Raw genomic sequence first — 21,626 nt, forward strand, 5'->3', positions numbered from 1 at the left:
CAGTGGCTTAGAGATTTCATTAAGGGGAGAGACAAAGTGCCTAGCTTTCCCTCAGAGGACCCACTTAATTCAAAACAGACTGTGAGGAGGTTAAGGTCCCAGCAGCAACTGGAGGTCTGGGTTGTAAACAATGAACACGAGTGTGTTAGCTTCATCATTTTACCAGAAAGAATCAGGGAAAGGGCTAAAAAGAGCATTCTCCTTGTCAGGATAAGCCATGGCATCAACCCTTGGTAACTTACCCTTACCCTTGAGGCTAAGGGCCCCATCTTGTAGGATCAGACTGGGAAGAGGTTTCTAACCCAGAACATTTTTTAAGAGAACCATAGAGTGATACACAGAATTGTTGTATGATACTTTGATTGCATTCTGACAATAAAGTTTGCTTTGAGTCAGAGGGCAGAGCTAGTCACTAGCTGGCCCAAAATAACCATAGAGGTTTTGGAGGACTGAGGACAGATAGGAGACAGGAAGTAGTAAGATGAGGCTGAGAGAGAATCTCAGCCCTTCTGGATGGAGGAATGAGAGAGATAGGAGGTCACTGATCATTCAGGCCCAAGGCCGTATGCCTGAGGAAAAACCAGAAGCTTCATATCTCAAGGAGATATGGGCCCATCAAAATCCTGGCATGGATGGGGGAGGGGCTCATGAAGCAGAGGAGCCCCTGGCATTGCTAGTTGCTGTGGGAGGAAGAATCAGTGTTCCTCTGAGTGTGTGGCTTCTGGTAGGTTGTCCCTGCTCCATACATGGCCCTACACTCACACTTATACTGGAGCTTGAATCTGGGAGACAGCTGTGTCCTTCCAAACTCACAGGGAAACTTCTCTAATCAAGTATGAAGAGGCATGCTTCAAAGAGGGGAATAAGCCATGTGGGCTCCACCTTCACACGGGGTCTATTTCTTCCTAAATAAGCATGAAGCCAAGGTTCAGGCTCCCACCTGCCATCTCAGTGCCTGAGAGGCTGAGGCAGCAGATTACCACGAGTTCTAGGCCAGTCTGGACTGTGAAGAGATGGAAACTTGCCTCAAAATTAAAAAGAAAAAAAACAAAAAGATAATTGCATTAAGCAACACTAGCGGCGGGCGGCACAAAACAAAAGGCTTAAGAAGTCGCGCTTGGGCTGGGGATTTAGCTCAGTGGTAGAGCGCTTGCCTAGCAAGCAAAGGCCCTGGGTTCGGTCCTCAGCTCTGAAGGAAAAAAAAAAAAAAAAAAAAAAGTCGAGCTTAGTCTTTCTCTCCTACTGAGGGAGTATACAGTGTGCATCACTGTTACCTTCCCAGGTCTCATCCCATGTGAAGATACAGTATCATCTCCTCCGGAGGGCATGGCAACAAAACGCCACATGCTGTCAGCTCCCTGAGAAGCTGGCTCTGGACGTGGGGTTGCCCCTGCCACATCTCAAGTGTCCTTCAAGAACCTTTGTCTGGAGAAGGGCTGGCGCCCTTAACTCTGAAACAGGGAGGGAAGAGAAGATTTAAAAAAAAAAAAAAATCCCAAGAGTAAAAGCATTGTATTCTTAGAAAGAGCGAGAGGGTGAACCACAGATTACAATTGTTTATGCCACAATGTGAAAGTGCCTAAGTGAGAAACAGAAGCGGCATTTCAGCCATGATGGAAGCTCCAGCTGACGATCTCAACTTCCCCAGGCGGGGTGGGGGGGTGGGGGTGGGGGGGTGTTCTGCAGGATGCTATGAGCACTTGGTCTGATGATGGTCTCACTGATCCTGTTTCTTCTTTTACTTAGAAGCCTCATCCAAGGAGAAACTCTGCCTGGGACTTTCTATCAGGAACTCTAGCTGGCTGCATTAACAGGACATCCTTGGTTGATTTCTGATGGATGTTTTGAGTATCGGATTTGGTGATCTCTCTCTCTCTCTCTCTCTCTCTCTCTCTCTCTCTCTCTCTCTCTCTCTTTCTCCACTACTATATTTTAGCTTGAGTTACACTTAATAAACTCATTTACTCAAAATGCAAACTATGGCTGTTGTTTATTCTCCGACCATACAGAACAAGTGTTCATGCAGCTGGACTTTACGGTATTTCAGAAGCTCATGGTAGGGAGTGGAGGCTGTAACAGATGCTGGGGATTAGCCGCTGTGGGGGCTGGAAGGAAAACAGATACAAATGGAGACCCCATGAGCATGCCATACACAGGGGAACAGAGTTAAATGGTGGCTGTGTTACTAGAGATCTAGCCAGGGCCCCTTTGTCCTACTTGGATAGATATCACTATAAGCAATGAGAAGCTGTTGTGGCACTGGGCCCTTGAGTGTCAAAGGCTTGTGAATGGAACTGGGAAACATAGGTGCTCATAGCCTTGAGAACCAGAGACTCATGTCTAGGTAATCCGATCGGAGGCTTATTGGTCTGGCCTTTGGTTGCCAATGGGTGCTTGGCACTTGGCAATGTCAGCAGCAGTCAATAGCAGTTAGTACCACCAGTCACAGCTCCTAACCTCGGGTGTCATGGCCCTTGGCCTCCAAGGCATAGCAGCTCCCTGGTATTCTTCCAGAATCCAGGGCTCGTGGTCTGTTTTGGACCTTCACAGTCTTCTGCCTTCTGCAGTCTTGGGTCACCTTCCTCATTCCATGCTCCCCCAGCTTTTGTTATCTCCACCACCTACACACTTGGCCTTCTCTGCTCCTCACCACACCCACCCCAGCCTCTTTCCCATGCCTCTGTGGCAACTGTTACAGTAAAGAATGGACTCTACCTCTGGGTGGTGACATGCCCTTGTCTCCTCCAAGTTCAGTCCGTCAGTCACCTGGCCAAGGGACCACCCCTCAGGAGGCTGGATCTACCTTAAACCATGCTGAAGAGAAAAGATGAATAATTATCCCTTTAATGAGATAATGTGTGTTCCCCTCCCCCATCCCCCTCGCCTCCCCCCACCCCCTAATACCCCCAAACCCCCACTCCCCCGCCCCATCCCTACCCCAGAATTCCTGCCGTCTGTTCAGTCACTCCAGGGCTGCCATGGGGTTCTGTTGAGTCTGCCTCAGAAGCTAACTTTTCCTTTTTCTGTCTTCTCCTCTACATTTTTCTCTTGGATGTTCACCAGAGCTCTTAAGCAGCTTACCTGACGCTCCAGGCTTCGATCTTTCCCCAGTGTCCCCTCCTCAAGGCAGCTGCGGAGATAGACAGCGTGTCTGCCCTGGCGTTTTTCTTTTAAACTCTGATTAAATTACTCTCGAGCTTTCTTCTAGGTCTCTTTATTTATTTGTTGTTTTTCAAGACAAGGTTTCTCTGTGTAACAGCCCTGGCTGTCCTGGAACTCACTCTATAGACCAGGCTGGCCTCGAACTGGCAGAGATCTACTGTCTCTACCTCCTGAGTGCTGGCATTAAAGGTGTGCGCCACCACCACTGCGGGGCTTCAATTCCTTTATTAGCATCATTAAGAATCTCTGGACAGTGGGGGAAAAAAGAATCTCGTAAAGGGACACTGATTGCTATGGTAGCACGTGACAACTCCACCAGTTCTCAGTAAAGCTGCCACAGAGGCAGGGGCTGCCGTCACTTCGGCCTGTCCTAATTATGACAAAATCACAAGTGGGTAAAGAAATAACCCCGGTACTGTTGACATACCATGGGCTAGCCCAGAGGACTGATCTAGACTGACTCAAAAAATGACCTAAGCGAGCCAGCTACACGTACAGGAGCACAGTATGGAGTCAGTGTGGTGTCCAGTGTGACAGGAACACGGACCTGTCACAGCTTCCAAGCTCTCCCACCTGTCAGTCACCGTGAGGAGAATGGTCTTCCTCCTCTCGTCCCTCCCTGCGAGGTCCAGAGTAGCCACCGGTAGATGCATGCAAACTTGCTCCATGCTTGTCTTGCTTGGGCTAAAGGTTCCTGTCACTAGTGCAGGCTGTGACTGGCACAAGGCCTTCTGAAGAGGAAGTCATTTTCAACGCCCTGGTAACAGTGTCCCTTGAAGCTGGAGGCCAATTCTCCCTAAACAGTCCCCTGCTCAAGGCTTTCAGGCACGAACCACAGTCCTGCTTTTGACAGCTTCAAGGAAAAACATTAAAGAGGCTTCTAGAAAAATGCCTTAATACCATAAGCAGCACTTAACGCTGCTTGATGAAGCTTAATCCCAGCCCCTGTCCCTAGGGAGAGTTGACTGGTTTGCCAACACAGTAGTCTCTGGTGAGCTTTGGTGAATCTCAGTAGCCCTGAACGAGAAGATGGATTGGAATCTGATGGTCGGGGAATGGAAATAGGAATGGCACTGGGCAGATCATTTCATGTGGGGTTTGCTTTGAAGAGGAAACAGGACCGTGGCTGGAAGTGTAATCAAGGAAACCATGTTCTTAAGCCATGGCCAGCAAGTGAGGGTTTCATTCACTCCTTCCCTTCATCATTTACAGGCTCTTGACATGTGCCAAAGCCTGTGCTGTTTGCTGAGGAGACAAAGCCGAGTGGGACTGAGGCCCCAGGTGACAGACAGTTAGCTGGATACACAGTTCTCTCAGAAACACTGGATGGGACAATGGCCTGAAGTGTGGCATACAGGACAAAAGAAGTCATGCTTGTAGTAGCAGATTTTTCTACTGTACTGGTTTTGGCAGAGCGGGGTGTTTGGGTTTTGCTATTGCTGGGTTTTTGTTTTGTTGTTGCTCATATTTGTGGGGGGGGTGTGTATGTGTGTGTATGTGTGTGTGTGTGTGTGTGTGTGTGTGTGTGTGTGCCACAGAGTACATGCATTGCTCAGAGGACAACTTGTGTGAGTCAGTTCTTTCTGTCCACCATGAGGGTTGTGGGGATTAAATGCAGGTCACCCGGCTTGTGTGGCAAGCGCTTTCAACTGCCGAGACGTCTTGCCAGCAGGTGAAGAGGTTTTGAGCTAATAAAATACTGGATTCAGAAGAGAACAGAGATACCATCTAATTCCAGCTCTTCATCTTATAAACACAGAAATGTGAGTCCCTCGGAGGCTAAGAAGCTTGCCCAAGGACACATCCGGCCAGTGGTCAACTCCGGGAGAAAGCGCCTATCTTCTGCTTCCCCAAAGCAGAGAATTTTCCACTGTGCTGTGCCAGATCTCACACACACACACACACACACACACACACACACACACACACACACACACCACTTCTGCACTCTAACTCCTATACCTTACCACTTCTTTAAATGGTAATGTTAGTGAATTCCAGTGTTTATTTTCCACATTCTGCCAATTAATTGTGGTTTGGGGATAATCCATTCCAAGTCTCTTGGTTATAAAGTATGGCATCCGCTAATCTTTTTTCAAGGTAATTCATTCCAAACCTTGGCTCAATTACACCTATTATAGCCGAGGGTTAGCTCAGTCTTCAGTTACACCTATTAGAGCCGAGGGTTAGCTCAGTCTTCCAGTTAAAAATCAATAGTGCTCTTTGTTTCCTTCAAGTCATGATTACTGGAAGGAACAGTTTGTTTCCTGTTTGAAGACAGGATCTTACTCTGTAGCTCCGGCTGGTCTGGAGCTGGTCTTGAACTCACAGCAATCCGCCTGCCTCTATCTCCTAAATTCTGGAATTAAAGGCCTGCACCACCACACCTGGCTCTGGGAATAACTGTACTGGGAATGGGAGATGCAGGCTCTCCACAGGACATGGTGACATAGATGTCCTGAGGAGTGAAAAGGGTCATGCTTGCAGGAACCCTGTCATCACTTGGTGTGTGACAAGCAGGAGCAGTCTGGGGTCTGTTTTCCTCTGTTTCCAGAGGCCATAGGAAGAAGGACCCACTCTATTTGGAAGCCCCGAGCCTTCCCTCTCTTCCCAGCAGTCTACACTGGGCCACCATCATCTGGAAAGTATGAAGTTCATTTGGAAGCCAGAAGCACCTTCCACTGCCTCTAAAGCAGGTCACTTCCGTAGGCAACAGTACATCCAAAATTAAAAAAAAAAAAAAAAAATCGGCCATTGTATAAATAGGCATTTTCATAGCCAAAGCTCCTGGCTATCAGATTCATCTCTGGTGGCCTCTGCCTCACAAACCTCTCTCTCAAAGGGGCAGAGAGGTGGTGTACACTGAAGTGAAGAGGTGGCCATATGGGCCAGGATGTGTTTAGAAAACATGGCACTGATACAGCTTTCTGGTGTGGGTCAAGGTGGCCAACGTTGGATGGGGACGGGGGCGGCAAAACAGTTGCTGGCACTGGATGTCTGAGGGTCCCCAAAGTGAGCAGTGATGTGGTCTTTTATATACCTGTTGGTGGCAGAACCGCTCTTTTGTGTGAGTCTCTATAAATCTAGCCTTGATGTTCGAAAAGAGTGCCTTCACTTTCTGTGTTTGTCAGCCAACCTGTTTAGGTGTGTGTGCTTACCTCGTGGCCTGTGTGCCTGTCTATGTGTGTGCCTGTGTGTGTACCCAGGTGTCTGCTGTGCCAGTAAATACAGTTTTCTTATCTGCCGATGACTCCCTGAATTCTCTTTAATCTCTAGCTATCCATAACCCTCTTCTGTTCCTGGAGTTATATAGACACCTTCACAGGCACACTCTGAAAGGACCAGCGTCAGCACCAGACACCCCAAGACCAAGTTCTCAGCACAAGGAGATTTATTTGCCACAGAGGGACAGAGGGCTGGGGATAAATGGCAAAGACAGAGACAGAGAACGAGGAAGAAGGGGAAGGAACAAGGAGAGGGGGAAGGGATGTTTGTCCCAGAGGGACTAAAGACTGCCTCTGGGTAGAGAAGAGACAGACATGACCCATAGGCAAATGGCAGTTTATAAAGGTAATAGGGGTACAGGGGGATGGGGTCGGGGTAGAGTGGGGCTGGAGAGATGGCTCAGTGGTTAAGATCACTGACTGCTCTTGCAGAGGACCCAGATTCAATTCCCAACACCCACAGGGGAGCTCACAACTGTCTGTAACTCCTGTTCTAGGAGACCCAGCATCTATGACGAAACACCAATGCACATAAAAAGAAAAGGAAGAAAAAAAAAAGAAAAGAAAAATTAAAAAGATACAAGGGGAAACCCCGTGTTAGGATGAGTTGGTTAATTTTAATTGGGCATGTTAACTAGATCAGCCAAAGGGAGCTTTTGATTGCTAGACTTCAATACTTTGATAGCTGGACCTTGGTGGTCAGCCTCAGGAGGAGGAAGTGGCCAAATAAAGAAATGGACCTTGGTGGCTAGCTTTAGGAATGTGATCTAATGGTTTAGCAAGGCAGAGGGAATGGGGGAGAAGAGCAAGGCCTGCCAGAGCCATGTTTGCCAGGCTTGGGCTGGCTACAGTCCTCCACACTCTTGCCAGCAGGGCAGATCAGGCCAACGGTGAAACATATGCACTAGGAAGTACAGGGGAGGAAAAAAACCCCACTTTCCTTCTATCCCTCTGTCCTGTTGTCTAGGTCTCCTGTAACAAAAGACAGATCTCCCAGAGGAAGACAAACAAGTATACTAACATGTATGTCTCATATAGTGTGAGAAGAAATCCAGAGGTAAATGGACTCTCAAAGACATAGCTTAGAACTCAGGCCTGATGAGATCCTTAACAGACAGCAGTGTGCTTCCAGGGGCAGCAAAAGGTGGAAATACAAATATGTGGGAAACTAATTGCCATGTGGTGGCCAGGCTGCTAGGGGCTTTTAGTCATCTTGGGTGATCAATTCAGAGGGAAGGAGGGGCGACTTTTCAAAGTTCTACCTCCCTCGAGGGGAAAGGGAAAAAGAGATTTCACGCGTGTTTCTCCTTAATTGCTTTCTGCTCAAAATAGTCCTCATGTCAAAGTGGCATATTTGGGGGATGTATATTCTGCTGTTCTTCGAAAGCCTTTCAGGGCACTCATGGTTCTAGATGACAGAAGGGTTGGAATATAAGACTTGGGACACGAGACACTGGATGTGCCTCTTGGCTCCCCGCTTCCTCTCTGTGTTTGCAGCTTTCTCACCTATAAAACAAGAAAGCCGGTTAAGACGAGCTCTAATAGCCTTTCCACCTCTGACAGCTCACTCTCTGAAAGCTTTGATGAGCCTTGCTGCTCCTCAAATGGCTGCGGGCAAGCGGCTGCAGCAGCCTCTTGAGTGTCTCAGAGATGCAGAACACACGAGCCCTGTCCCAGCTCTGCTGACCTGGCTTTAAAATTGAGGCTGGCAGGACACTCTATGTAGATGCTTCTCTGACAATTCCGTTCTGTTTCTCTCGTTAGCCGGTAGATGTCACCAGAGAGCTGACAGCAGACTTGTGGAAGCCGAGGTAAACTTCTTGAATTTTGATTTGCTCCCTGCCTTTCCGGAATTCTCTTTCACTCTCTGACACGATGCCCTGTGAAACTATAGAGAATCGAGCCCCAATATGGATTTTGAAACTGCCCATACTGCAGACACTTAAGTGCCTGTCAGTTTAGGAAAGAATTGAACCCAAGGGCCCCCTCCACGCAGACAACACACACGGAATGATTTTAAAAAACAAAAATGCTGGTGTGTTCTTTTTTGTTTTTGTGTTTTAAGTCAGAATCTCATCAAGTCCGGGCTGGCTGAAGACAAAGCTGAAATTAACCTTGAACTTCTGATCCTCCTGATTCCTCTTCCCAGGGGCTGGTATTGCAGGTGTGTGCACCATCCTCACCTGCTTCCATGCAGAGCTATGCTTGCTGGCAAGCACTCTAGCTACTAAACTACATCTCCAGCCCATCCATCCATCCATCCATCCATCCATCCATCCATCCATCCATCCATTCATCCATCCTATTTATTTGAAGTTTAGATAAAATTATGTTGGATGTTTCTAATAATGTCATCTAACGAACTACAACCCACTCTGGTCCTAGAATATTCAAGAAGGTATCTATGTCATACTTCAGTTTTTATTTTTTTTAAATAAGATTTATTTGTTTTACTTGATGTGCGTGGATGTTTGGACTGCATTTATGTGCATTGTGTGTGTGTGTGTGTATGTGTGTGTGTGTGTGTTACTCAAGACCAGAAGAGGGCACCAGATTCTCTGGACCTGAAGTTACAGATGGCTGTGAGTTACCGTGGGTGCAGGGAACTGAACCTGGGTCCTCTGCAAGAGCAGCCAGTGTTCTGAACTGCTGGGCCATCTCTCCAGCCTCCGTGTTATACTTTATTGCACAGCATTTCCCCACAGCTTTAAATGATAATGACCACCTCTCCGATAAGCCAGAATCTTCCCTGTTATTCAAACTGTGTTATTTATATAACAGTTCAGAGTTTGCAAACCACTTTCAAATGAACTTTTTAAAATTTTTTTTAAACTTTGTTTTATGTGCATTCGTGTGAAGGTGTCAGATCCCCTGGAACTGGAATTACAGACAGTTATGAGCTGCCATGTGGGTGCTAGGAATTGAACCCGGGTCCTCTGGAAGAGCAACCAGTACTCTTAACCTCTGGGCCATCTCTCCAGCCCCCAAACTTTTTTTTTTAATCCTCATAACTAAAAGTGCATAGGATACATCCATTTATAAGGATGGCCCTGAAGCCATTGTTCATTCACGAATTTGTGGAAACAAGATGAGCATCTAGGTCCTTCAATCCCATATTCCTGTCAAATAAAATTTTATAGGAAACATTGATTTGGCCTACGCCCAACAGCCAAACCAATATGGAATTTAATCACAGTAGCTGGCCTTTATTTAGTTCATTGCAGGAGGCTCTGTAACCAGTTATCTAATTAAGCTGTAACCAATTAAATTGTCTCTTACAGTTCTATTTTCTATAAATGTCAGATTACGTTGTTGGTTGGAGTTCTCAGAATCTGCTCCGGTTTGGGAAGCAGCCTGATCCTTGAACCATTTTTGGCTTTTGTTTTTTCTTTTGCTTACTTTTGTTTGGTTTTCCTTGCTCGAACTAATTTTGCTAAATGTAATTGGTCACAGGAATTTTCCTTCCAACATTCCATAATCTTTCTATTGAACCAACAACCTCCACTAATTATCGTAAAATTTCTGCTCTATAATTATGCCAAGGTGTAGTCAACCACCATTGAGAAGTTTCATGTGGGGACTTAACATCTTTATTTTTGTCTTAAAATCACTTTATTATTATTATTATTATTATTATTATTATTATTATTCGTGTGTGTGTGTGTATGTGTGTGTGTGTGTGTGTGTAGACATGCCCATACCACAGTGTGCATTTGGAAGTCAGAGGACGACTTAAGAGAGTTGGTTTTCTCCTTCTACCATGAGATCTGTCTGGTTGAACTCAAGTCAAGTTTGGGAGGCAAGCGCTTTTCCTGACTGATCTGTATCACCAGCCCTCCATCTTTATGTGCTAATATTTTCTTCAGCAGTGATGTTCTTCAGCAGTAATGAAAGAGGTAGGTACTACCGTTCCCAAAGGCAATCCCATTGTGTCTGCCATTGGGAAGCTGCTTCCAGGTTTTGAAAGTGATGCTCCAACAAAAAATGGTGACGTTGGCCTGGAAAGCAAACCACACCCCTAGTTCCCACAGACCATGGGGATCTCTTCTTTCCAATGGGGATCCTCTTTGTCCCTCTCTATCTCCCTTCTTTTCTCAGATATGAAATCTGAGTCTCAGACAATGTGGGCTGCTCTAACAAACTGCCACAAACTAGTAGCTTATAAAGAATGGGATTTCTCTCCCACAGTTCTGGAGGCTAGGCAGCACAACACCCAGGTGTGGTCAGATTTGATGTTTGGTAAAGTCCCGCTTCTGGCTCAGAGAGAGCCATTTTCTTACCACAGATGTGACAGAAGAGTAGGCCTCTTAAAGGGAGCCATGAAAGGGAGCACCCATCCCTGACCTAGCCACTGCCTGAGGGCTCTGATTTCTACCATCACCTTGGGCGTTAGGGGTTTAACGTATGAATCCAGAGGGCTCGTAGACATTGAGACTATTGCTCTAGCGTTTCTCAGGCCTTGTATCCAGAACTAATGTTACAGTGGGTGACTACTGCCCTGTTCCTGCCCTCATGGAGTTGACTGTCCATTGCAGTTGGACGCTGGGCAAACAGGAGCAGTAATGTGGAGGGACAGGATGGGGTCACATGACAGCTAATAGTAAGGGGAGCCCGGCCTGGGAACCAGACAAGCGCCTGGTCCCTGAGCTTCAGAGGGGTGAAATGGGTGTCTCATTGACTGCTGAGCCCTCAATAACTGCTTCTTTGTTTTTCTAAACACGCAGTTAAGAGCCAATCTGAAATGAGGGGACTTTGAAGTTTGACGTTTACATCTTAGTTGTGCTCACGTGCAATGAAGGTGTCTTCACTCTAGCGATTTTTCATTGATTGTTCTGTTTTGTAAATCAATGGGGGGGGGGGACAGTTGGGTGTTGTATGGGCACACGCAGAGGGCAGCTTCAGGAGATCTCAATCGCTGCCTTTTCCCCCTGAGACAGGTTCTGGCTCTCGGCTGGCAGCCAGTACATCCTAGCACTCCCCTGTCTCTTCCCCCTGCAGTGCTAGGGTTACAAGCACATAAGGCCACACCCAGACGTTGACATGGGTGCTGTACTTGAACTCAGGTCTTCATGCTTTTGCCTACTGAACCATCTGCTGAGCTCCTATTCGGGAGCGTGCGAGCTCCTCCCCTACAAATGCTCAAGTCTGTGTCCCTTCCGTCCCGGTGGCTTTCCTCTCCTTGCCGGGCACGCCGGGGGCTCTAGACACGGTAGGGAAACAGCAAAGACAGCCGGCTGCTTCTCCGTGTTTGTTGCCACGTTCACACTTGAAAGGTTTATGTTCACATCTGTTTATTCCACGTTGTTGACAGAGTTCTTAATGGGCAGCCCCCGCCTCTCCTTCGCCCATTGAAAGTTTGGATGGTACATAAATATTGAGCTTTCTGTGTTTGCTCAGATGACTGTGTATGTTTCTCCTCCAGTGTGTTAATGTGAAGAACGGCAATTATGGATTTTTATTATGTCAAAACCAAGTTTGCATTTCTAGGAAAACTCCACCTCAGCCTGACGTATAAGTCCTGATGCTTGGTGGGTTCTGTCTGCTAAAACGTTGTTTGTGGCTTTTGTATTTGTGTTGGTGGGTGAGGCTGGCCTGGAATCTCCCTGCTTTCCCATGCTTTTGTCTCGTTTCCTTGTGAAAGTGATTCAAGTTTCACACAATGACCCGGGTGGGCGTTTTCCCCATTGCGGTGCTCCGTGAAGCTGCCTGGACACGCTGTGTTCCGAGAGTGCTAGAGTTCACCCTCTAAGTCATCGAGGGCTGCTTCCTTTGCAGGAAGGCCCTCAACAACAGGTTCTAGTTTCTTGGACTTACCGCACCATCCAGGTCTTTCTCTTGATTTTATTTCCACATATGTCTTAAACTGTAGTCTCAGCTAATTTCCCAAAATTGCATTGGGCATAAACTTGCTCATAATAGTCTTTTGTCGTGTTCTCCCAAGTGGCTACATTTCTTTTTTGCTCTCATTCACATTCAAATACTTTTATTTACTTTAAGAATATTCCTTTGGGACGCTGTCGAAGTGGGAGGCGCTTAGAGCAGCTCGGGAGCAGGGTCGCGCGCACGTCTCTCCTAAACGCTCTCCAGGGTGTTTGCAGAAACATCTGTTCGTTTCCTGCACAGCAACCCGGCTGCAAGAAACAAACCATGTCTATTCTCAAGATCCATGCCCGAGAGATCTTTGACTCCCGTGGGAACCCCACTGTTGAGGTTGACCTCTGCACCTCAAAAGGTCTCTTCCGAGCTGCCGTGCCCAGTGGTGCCTCCACAGGCATCTATGAGGCCCTAGAACTCCGTGACAATGATAAGACTCGCTACATGGGGAAGGGTGTCTCAAAGGCTGTTGAGCACATCAATAAAACTATCGCACCTGCTCTGGTTAGCAAGAAACTGAGTGTTGTGGAACAAGAGAAGATCGACAAACTGATGATTGAGATGGATGGCACTGAAAATAAATCCAAATTTGGTGCAAACGCCATCCTGGGAGTGTCCCTGGCTGTCTGTAAAGCTGGTGCCGCAGAAAAGGGAGTACCCCTTTACCGTCACATCGCTGACTTGGCTGGCAACCCTGAAGTCATCCTGCCGGTTCCAGCTTTCAATGTGATCAACGGCGGTTCTCATGCTGGCAACAAGCTGGCCATGCAGGAGTTCATGATCCTCCCCGTGGGGGCGTCCAGTTTCCGGGAAGCCATGCGCATTGGGGCAGAGGTTTATCACAACCTGAAGAATGTCATCAAGGAGAAATACGGGAAGGATGCCACCAATGTGGGTGATGAGGGCGGGTTTGCACCCAACATCCTGGAGAACAAAGAAGCCCTGGAGCTGCTGAAGAACGCAATTGGGAAGGCCGGCTACACCGACCAGGTTGTCATCGGCATGGACGTGGCTGCCTCTGAGTTCTTCCGGTCTGGCAAGTATGACCTGGACTTCAAATCTCCTGATGATGCCAGCAGGTACATCACGCCCGACCAGCTGGCTGACCTGTATAAGTCCTTCATCCAGGGCTATCCAGTGGTGTCCATCGAAGACCCCTTCGACCAGGATGATTGGGAGGCCTGGAAGAAGTTCACAGCCAGTTCAGGCATCCAGGTGGTTGGGGATGATCTCACAGTAACCAACCCTAAGAGGATTGCCAAGGCTGTGAGTGAGAAGTCCTGCAACTGCCTCCTGCTCAAAGTGAACCAGATTGGCTCTGTGACCGAGTCTCTGCAGGCGTGTAAGCTGGCCCAGTCCAATGGTTGGGGCGTCATGGTGTCCCATCGCTCTGGGGAGACTGAGGATACTTTCATCGCTGACCTGGTGGTGGGACTCTGCACTGGGCAGATCAAGACTGGTGCCCCATGCCGATCTGAGCGCCTGGCCAAGTACAATCAGATCCTTAGAATCGAGGAAGAGCTGGGCTCCAAGGCCAAGTTTGCCGGCAGGTGCTTCAGGAACCCCCTGGCCAAATAAAGTGTGTGTGGAGATCCCTGGAGCCACCAGCTGCTTCGACCCTGTCCCTGATGTCAACGAGGCGGCTCAAAGCTGGCCCAGTGCTTGTCCCTCCCATGCCACTGCTTCCTTAGGCGTCCTTAGACAGCCACACCTGACCACCTTGAGCCTGCTGGAAACCCCAGCCTTGTAATCATGTGATTGGTCTGAATCATTGTTTCTGTCACCTCACTTCCAAGCTAAGTGTCTGAAGCCCAGTGTGATCTTTAGGGTGGCCGCAGGTAAGATCCCTGCCCCAGCAGTTCTACATGCAAAATAAAAGCCTCAGTGACCCATAAAAAAAAAAAAAAAAAAAAAAAAAAAAAAAAAAAAAAAGAATATTCCTTTGGATTAGCATTATTATTGTTAGTTTGTGGTACTAAGGGCTGAACTCAGGTCTTGCATATGCTACATAAGCACTCTGTCACTGAGCTGCATCCTGGGCCTTTGAGACGTTTATTTTGAAAAGGCCTTGCTAACTTACTCAGGTTAACCTCGAACTTACTTTGTAACCCAGGCAGGCCTTGAACTTCCGATCCTCCTGCCTCAGCCTTCTGACTAGCTGAGATGACAGATGTGTGTCACCGTACCTAACCTTATTTGTCATTTTAAAGTTCCATGACCAAAAGCAAGTTAGGAAAGAAAGGGTTTATTTGGCTTACATCACAGTCCACACATCACAGTCCTTTATTGAAGGAGTTGAGGTAGGAACCTGGAGGTGGGCACTGAACCAGAAGCCGTGCAGGAACACTTTTAATTGTGTACTTACACAATGAGCTGCTTTGTTTTGCAAACAAGCACCTTCACACCACTGTGTATTTTCTGCCAATGGAAAGTATTCCTCCTGGGTGGTCAGGGCTATACTGGAAGGTAGTGACAAGAACAGTTTCTGCCATCACAGGGACCAAGTGTGTACACATGTATACTTTTCTCCCTTGTACTTTATGCAAAGAGTGCCAGGCAGGTCCTGTTAACACCTGTTAGTGTGGTAAATGGGCCTCACACGTGGTAGATACCCAATCAGCACATGGTAAGTGAAAACATAAACAAAGGGTGTAAGAACTGTGCCCATGCCCCTTCCCTATGAGTTTCTGCAAGGAGAGCATACTGATTCACAGTGAGTCTGCTTTTGTCCACTGCAGAAGTAGGAGGTCTGTCCTCAGGACCACAATCATATCTCCAGGAATGGAGCCCGGGGGGATGACTAGGGAACAGGTACTGCCTCTGTTCACAGAGAACACAGCTTGGGGAATAAGAAATTGTCCCTTGTGAGAACTATACAGGGCCTGAGAGGCAAGCGAGCTGGGCAAGGGGCCCTGAACTGTTACCAGCTCTTTGGGGCCACAGCACAAGCAGCTGTTGTACAGCCTACTTGGACACCTGTCTGGTTTAAACCTGTTTGTATTTGTACTGAGATTATTTCCTTGTTGCTCATCGATGGCTTAGTTCTTCAATTCCCAAAGGAGAACTCATGGAGAGCCTTGGGCCTGACCTTGGAAGGGACTCTAGAGGGGAGGGTCTGGGAGGGAGATGCCATGCGAGAATGCTACAGGAAGCTTTTGCTTCTTCAGCCACCTCTTCCTTACAGATCTTTCCAGAGCTCATCTTTGCCAAACAGTGCTGTGTTTGAACAAAGATGTCCCCTTATGATTCTCCTGGACCAGTATATAGCCACAGGGAAGACTTCTACTCCTGGCCTTGGGAATACTTACTAGAATTACCCACCTTCTGACACAATTGGAAAATTGCAAATTGCTCAACTTTCTTGAAACCTATCATTTAAGACATTGAACAATATGTAACACGAAGACAGTGATCTCTGAGCGGAGCAAGTGGGCAGCTCGACCTTGGCCTAGATTCTTTCCCCGAAGCATCAGGACCAAGCTGAGTGTAACCGCTGTGCGGAGGTGAGGAATGATGGCTGGAGCTCAGAGGTTTGCAGAATTTCTCAGTACTTGAGAGGAGAGAATGACACAGAGAATGTTCCAGAAAGGTACATGGGCATTCCTGTGAAGCCTTGGCAGCTCAGCATTGACCAGCACATATGTGAAGCTCACGTGGCTGAGAGACTTCTAAAGAAAGACCTCTGAGGAGAGCCCATGCTACTGGCTCCTCTTGAACTTGCTCAAGGTCTCCCCCAGGAGATTAAATGTTCTTCTAGAAAGTTCCTTTGCCTATTCTACTTGGTGGAGAGGGGTGGATAACAAGGCGCTGACAGGCGGAACCCATTTGGCTCCACAAAGCCGTAGGTGGAGGGAGGAGAGGAAGGTAAAGCTTGAGTGAGGCAGGTTCCACAGACGGTTTCAGGTGGGAAGCTAGTTCACAAACAGAACCAAACTGATTCACACTCCGGACCTGTTATGGAATGTTAGCATGACTTTCATTATTTTGTCATCAGAGTTACTGAAGAAACTTGGGGTAGGGGCTCCCAAAACTTGTCCAAGAACATGAGCACGCTTGTCTGCTGGAAGTGGGGCTGTGTTTGACTTCTGGACAGCGGGGAGGACAACAAAAGGTGGTGGCCTTCCTCCAGGCCCGGCTCGCACGGCCAGACTTGCTATGACACGTACGGGGAGCAGGCTATCACCCAGACCTTTGGAAAGAGGAGGAAAAGATACTTCCTTGATGGATTTCCAGAGACATCTGTTGTGTTTTAACACACTGCAGTGGCCCACAGCAAACTTACGGTGTGAGGACTTCCTTGAGGCACTAACCCGAACATCTGGGCAGGATTGTGTTGTGGAATATTGCTTTAACTAGGCAAAGATGTGTTACATTTGTTTATGCTGTGGACTATTACTTTAATTGTGCAAAGGTGTGTTACATTTGTTTATGCTGCATTTGTTGAATTATGTAAAGATGTGTTGCTGTTTGAGCTTGCCTGCCTAAGGCACCTGATTGGTCTAATAAAAGGCTGAATGGCCAATAGGTAAGCAGGAGAGGGATAGGCAGGGCTGGCAGGCAGAGAAAATAAGTAGGAGGAGAAATCTAGGCTTGGGAGAAGAAAGAAGAAGAGAGGAAAGAACAAGGGAAAAAGAGAGGGAAATACCTGGGGCCAGCAAGGGAGACACCAGACAGCAGATACAGAGTGTGACATACAGAAAGAAAAGTAAAAAGGCCCAAGGCAAAATGAAGGTGAAGAGAAACAGGTTAATTTAAGTTAAAGAAAAAAAGCTAGCCAGAAATGAGCATAATGAGGCCGGGCATTCATTCAACTAATAATAAGTCTTTGTATCATGATTTGGGAGCTGGCTGGTGGACACAAGAAAACCTGCTACAGAACTGTGATGCTCAGACCTTCCCTCACAGGCTGCTGTGGTTCTATGCCTGGAACACTCCTCCCTATCTTTAGATGATAGGGTCCATTTGGGAACTGCATACTCAGTACCTAACTGGACCACCTTAGCATCCATGGAACTCCAAGGGAAGCATGTTCCCAGGTGAAATTCTAGAGGTGGGACAGAAAACACAGGTGTCCTTTTGTGGTGGTTTGAATGAAAATGGCCCCCATAGGCTAATAGGGAGTGGCACTATTTGAAAAGATTAGGAAGTGTGGCCTTGTTGGAGGAAGTGTGTCACTGGGGGTGGGCTTTGAGGTTTCAGAAGCCCAAGCCAGACCCAGTGTCTCTCTCTCTCAGCCTGCTGCCTGCCAATCCAGATGTAGAACTCCCAACTGCTGCTTCAGCACCGTGTCTACCTGCATGCCGCCATGCTTCCCGCGGTGATATAATGGACTAAACCTCTGAATTATAAGCCAGCTCCATTTAAATGTTTCCCTTTATAAGAGTTGCTGTGTTCATGGTGCCTCTTCACAGCAATATAACCCTAACTAAGACACCTTTCCTTTGTCGGGTACAAACACGAACACTTCCTTTTGACTGAGATCAAGCGAAGTTCAAAGCCATTCCAACATGAATGGGCCCTGAGGATTGTTCTGCTGCTTGGAAACTGTTTCTTTTGGTGACCACCAAACGGGGCTTAAACACTATTGTTCTGCTGCGATTTGAGTATGTCCCCCACACATGCATATGTCTGGACCTTGATTCCTCAATGTGGCAGTTTGGGGAGGTGTCTGGGTACCAGGAGTGGAGTCCTCATGGATGGGTGAGTGCCTTTCTCCCTAGAAGTCCCCTTCTCACAGGACTGGTTTAGCGATGGTGGTTCTAGTTTCTTCTAAAGCAAGCCTGCCCCCGTTCTTGGTCTCTGTGGCACAGACTCAGATGTCCTCTTCCTTCTGTGGTGAGTTGAAGCAGCATGAATCCCTTGCCAGATGTGTCCACCCAGTTAGTTTTAGACTTTCAGTACATAGGTAAATCTCTTTTCTTTATTAGTCTACCTTGTCTCAGATATTCTGTTACAGCAACAGAAAACAGACAAGGTGTTCTATCAGTCCAGACATGTGTGTTGAATGTCTTCTGGAAGCATTGAGGAGTCTTTTAAGGTATAGCACATGCTAACAAACCTCTCTGGGAAATAATCAGATTGCCTTACCATCCTTCTCCACACTCCCTGAGTTTTCATGAAAAAGAATATGATGGATCACTGTGACAGCTATTCTTAGTTGTCAACTTGACTATATCTGGAATGAACTATAATCCAGAAATGGAGGGCACACTTGTGATCCAGATCTTGAGGCAGGAAGATAACATGCCTTTGATCTGGATCTTGAGGCTGGATGACACATGCCTTTAATCTGGACCACACCTTCTGTTGGAATACTATACAAGGACAGTGGAAGAATGAACGGTGTTCTTTGCCTGCTTGCCCTCACCTCAGCACATTCAGTCCTTCTTTGAGATCTCAGCAGACCAGCTGTGACACCCAGCCTTGTGAGACTGAGCAGCTTCTGATTCTTAGACTTTCCATTCACAACTAACCATTGTTGGACTGCAGCCTGTAAGTCATTCCAATAAATTCATATATATATACATATACATATATATATATAGAGAGAGAGAGAGAGAGATTCATTCCAATAGGTTCTGTGACTCTAGAGAACCTTGAATAATACAACCACTTGTTAGTAACATCTTTTTCAAATGTTTGCTTTATTGAAATTCTTTCTTACAAAAGGTCTGAAGTATTTTAGGCCTAGTTCCCATTGGTCCCTGAAATACAGTCCACGGTCATTTCCATGTCCTCATAAGTAGGTCTGTAAACTAGTCGACTTTTATTTTTATGGTTAAAATACTTTTCAACATTGCTTTCATAGATACAAAACCAAACTTGTGTTTCCCCCATATAAAGACCAAGTGAGAAAGTTACCTGAGTCTTCATCATCGGGGTAACTGGGTTCTTTCCCAGAATTATCAAAGTGATGTTTATACACTTTTAAAATATCTCTTTTTAAAAAATAACAACCTTTAGTATATCTTTTAAAACATAACTATTGTGATGTGCAGAGCTATGTAATAAGGAGTGCTACGCTTATACAGGTATACATACATGGGCTCTAGAAGAAGATGCATGAGTACATGCATGTTATGTAAACACGACAGTTGGTCAGATCTTGAGAACAGTAGTGAGTAATGCATATTGTAAGCAAGAATGATCAAGATCACATATTGGCTTAGTGGCCAGCCAGGATCTTTGGGGGAAACAACACCTGGAGGTACCTAGGTCTTCCTCACCCCAAGCAAGATAATGCTCACCTCACAGGATATGTGATTGTGTCTGTGACTCTACTATAGCCAGACAGGTCTGCACTCAGTTGCTGTAGTGTAGCTCCCCCAGTTCTAGAACACATGTGCCATCATCTAATTCGGCCTCCTCATGTTCACTCTGTAACCAGGAGGGGAGTGTGGCTCACAAGCTGAAAGAGGCCCCAGACAACTCATTTCCCACGGGAAATTAACTGCCTTCAGGTTAATGTGGATAGCTCCCATGTCACCCTCCGAATCAGCCTTCCTGTGTGGATGTTTGACTTAGAAACTCATCCTGTCTGATCTTATATGTGCTTGCTATAAGATTTGGAATATACAGCTTTCTAACAACCAATGTCTACAGCCCAAGCTTGTTGCTCAGGCCTGAGCAGGGTACACCAAGGCTCATGGAGGAAGCTGGTCTCAGTCTTCTCATTCTTGGCCTTCTAACTTGGAAGCCAGATGAATGGGCCAGGTGAGCACTACCTGGAGGCAGGGTGCTGCCCTGATTGACATGCCCTGTATGAGCACAGCAAAGTGGTTAAGTGATTTCAGCACCCGAGATACAATGTAGCACAGAACGGTAGTTATTCCCATCTCTTCCCAGCTCCAGCTGGGGTTCTTTTGGTAACTGGCATTTTCTTATGTCTCCTATAGCCGGCTTCTCCTCTGCCCCTTCCTCAAACTAACATATAGTGTGAAGAGGCAGAGGAAAAGACAGGAAACAGAGTCATTAAGGGTTTCTACTTGCTGGGGAGATGGGTGATGAAACTCTGGAATTTAGGAATTATCTGCAAAATAAATGACTCATGGCACACCCCCTTCCCCCACCTCCATTGCTGCTCTTGCCTGTGACATCATATCAGCATCCATCCGTAACCAAGAAACCATCTGTAACATTGATCCCTAGGCCCTGAGCACACTGGTGGTTCAGTTGACTGGGGCCCCCCATGTAGAAACCCCGGTGGGAAGGAAAGACAGAATGTAGGTCCCAGTGAGCACTTTGGAGTCGTTGTGTGGAAGGAAAGTGACGAGGGGTCACCTTGGGTCCAGAATAGGGCCAATTGGCAGCAGGGTTGGGGGTGGTGTTGGACTGGGCATGAGCCATGGTTAGGTAGCTCCAAGCAATCCTCCCACCCCAGAGCTACAGGAATGTGGTCATGTCGGTGCCCTGGCTTTGGGCTGTGCCCACTTTCAGAATGTAGTACAAGTCACTCCAGCGTCCTCAGCATGCCCACAGTTTGTCACGCCCCATTTGGCGAACTGGCAGTGGAAGATGGAACTCTCGGTCCCCTTGCAGTTCACGTCATCCATCCAGATCTTCCCTGTGCCTGTGAAGAGAGGCGCACACAGCTTCTTAGCGGTGATTCGGGAAGCAGAAAGGAGGGGAAAAGGGAATATGCCTGTAAACGACATGACCACGACCTGGCTGGCCCTGCAGGGGCTTCTCAAATCTGGTGGAGGCCATCTTCCCTCTCTACTCTACCGAGAAAGCATCTTTATGATGGGCTTATCTTCCTATAGGTAGAATAACAGTAAGAGATGATATTGGTGTTTGTATCTTCTATGAATCAGGCCTCTTACAGATATGAACCTCTGTAGTCCCCACCATTATGCTTTGGGGTAGATAGTAAGAAACACTGGGACTTAGAGAGCAATTGATACCAGATTACACAGCTTATTGCTGGCAGCCTCTAATTTCCAACTCACATCTTGCCACCCACCCACCTATCCACAGGCTCACACTTAATAACGAACTCACCCTGACACTAAGATACAGTATCTTGAAGCCTTTGTGAATGAACACTTTGGCAAAGGCCTAATCAGAAGGGTAATGTCAGACAGATCCTGGATTATCCAGTGGCCCAGAACTGAGTTTGTTAGTACCAACATTGCTACATGGTCCCATTCTGGGAGCCCAAGATCATAGTTCCAGAAAGATAGAGAGTCCCCAAATCTGACATTACAGTCAGACATCCTCAAACCATTAAGTCATTGGGTTAGTCCTTCAAATACAGAGTCCCTACAGCTTGCAGCTAGCCTTGTCCAGCCAGCTGTAACGGGTCAGCCTGCTGGTCTGAAGGTGGCCACACACGGAGAGCCTGGCGCTTTAATGGGCTGTCACAGA

General features: G+C 47.2%; 2 protein-coding genes across 2 annotated transcripts in view; one reads left to right on the forward strand and one right to left on the reverse strand.

Moving 5' to 3' along the window:
• Nucleotides 1–12,401: 12,401 nt before the first annotated feature.
• Nucleotides 12,402–14,161, forward strand: LOC131919931 (alpha-enolase). The gene has a single exon (XM_059274362.1). It carries the CDS (start codon nt 12,534–12,536, stop codon nt 13,836–13,838), a length of 1,305 nt encoding a protein of 434 aa, XP_059130345.1. The 5' UTR covers nt 12,402–12,533; the 3' UTR covers nt 13,839–14,161.
• A 6,509-nt stretch (nt 14,162–20,670) lies between these two features.
• The window catches only part of Scara5 (scavenger receptor class A member 5), an 86,623-nt gene continuing 85,667 nt past the window's right edge, over nt 20,671–21,626 (reverse strand). Inside the window, exon 9 of the mRNA XM_059273452.1 lies at nt 20,671–20,829. Within this exon, the coding sequence (XP_059129435.1) occupies nt 20,693–20,829 (137 nt within the window). The 3' untranslated portion in view covers nt 20,671–20,692. The remainder of the gene's footprint in view (nt 20,830–21,626) is intronic.

Source organism: Peromyscus eremicus, chromosome 9 (genome assembly GCF_949786415.1).
Source record: "Peromyscus eremicus chromosome 9, PerEre_H2_v1, whole genome shotgun sequence".
In the NCBI taxonomy this organism is placed as follows: domain Eukaryota; kingdom Metazoa; phylum Chordata; class Mammalia; order Rodentia; family Cricetidae; genus Peromyscus; species Peromyscus eremicus.

Coding starts and splice junctions, on each gene's coding strand:
- LOC131919931 (XM_059274362.1), top strand. CDS start 12,534: ATGTCTATTCTCAAGATCCATGCCCGAGAGATCTTTGACTCCCGTGGG.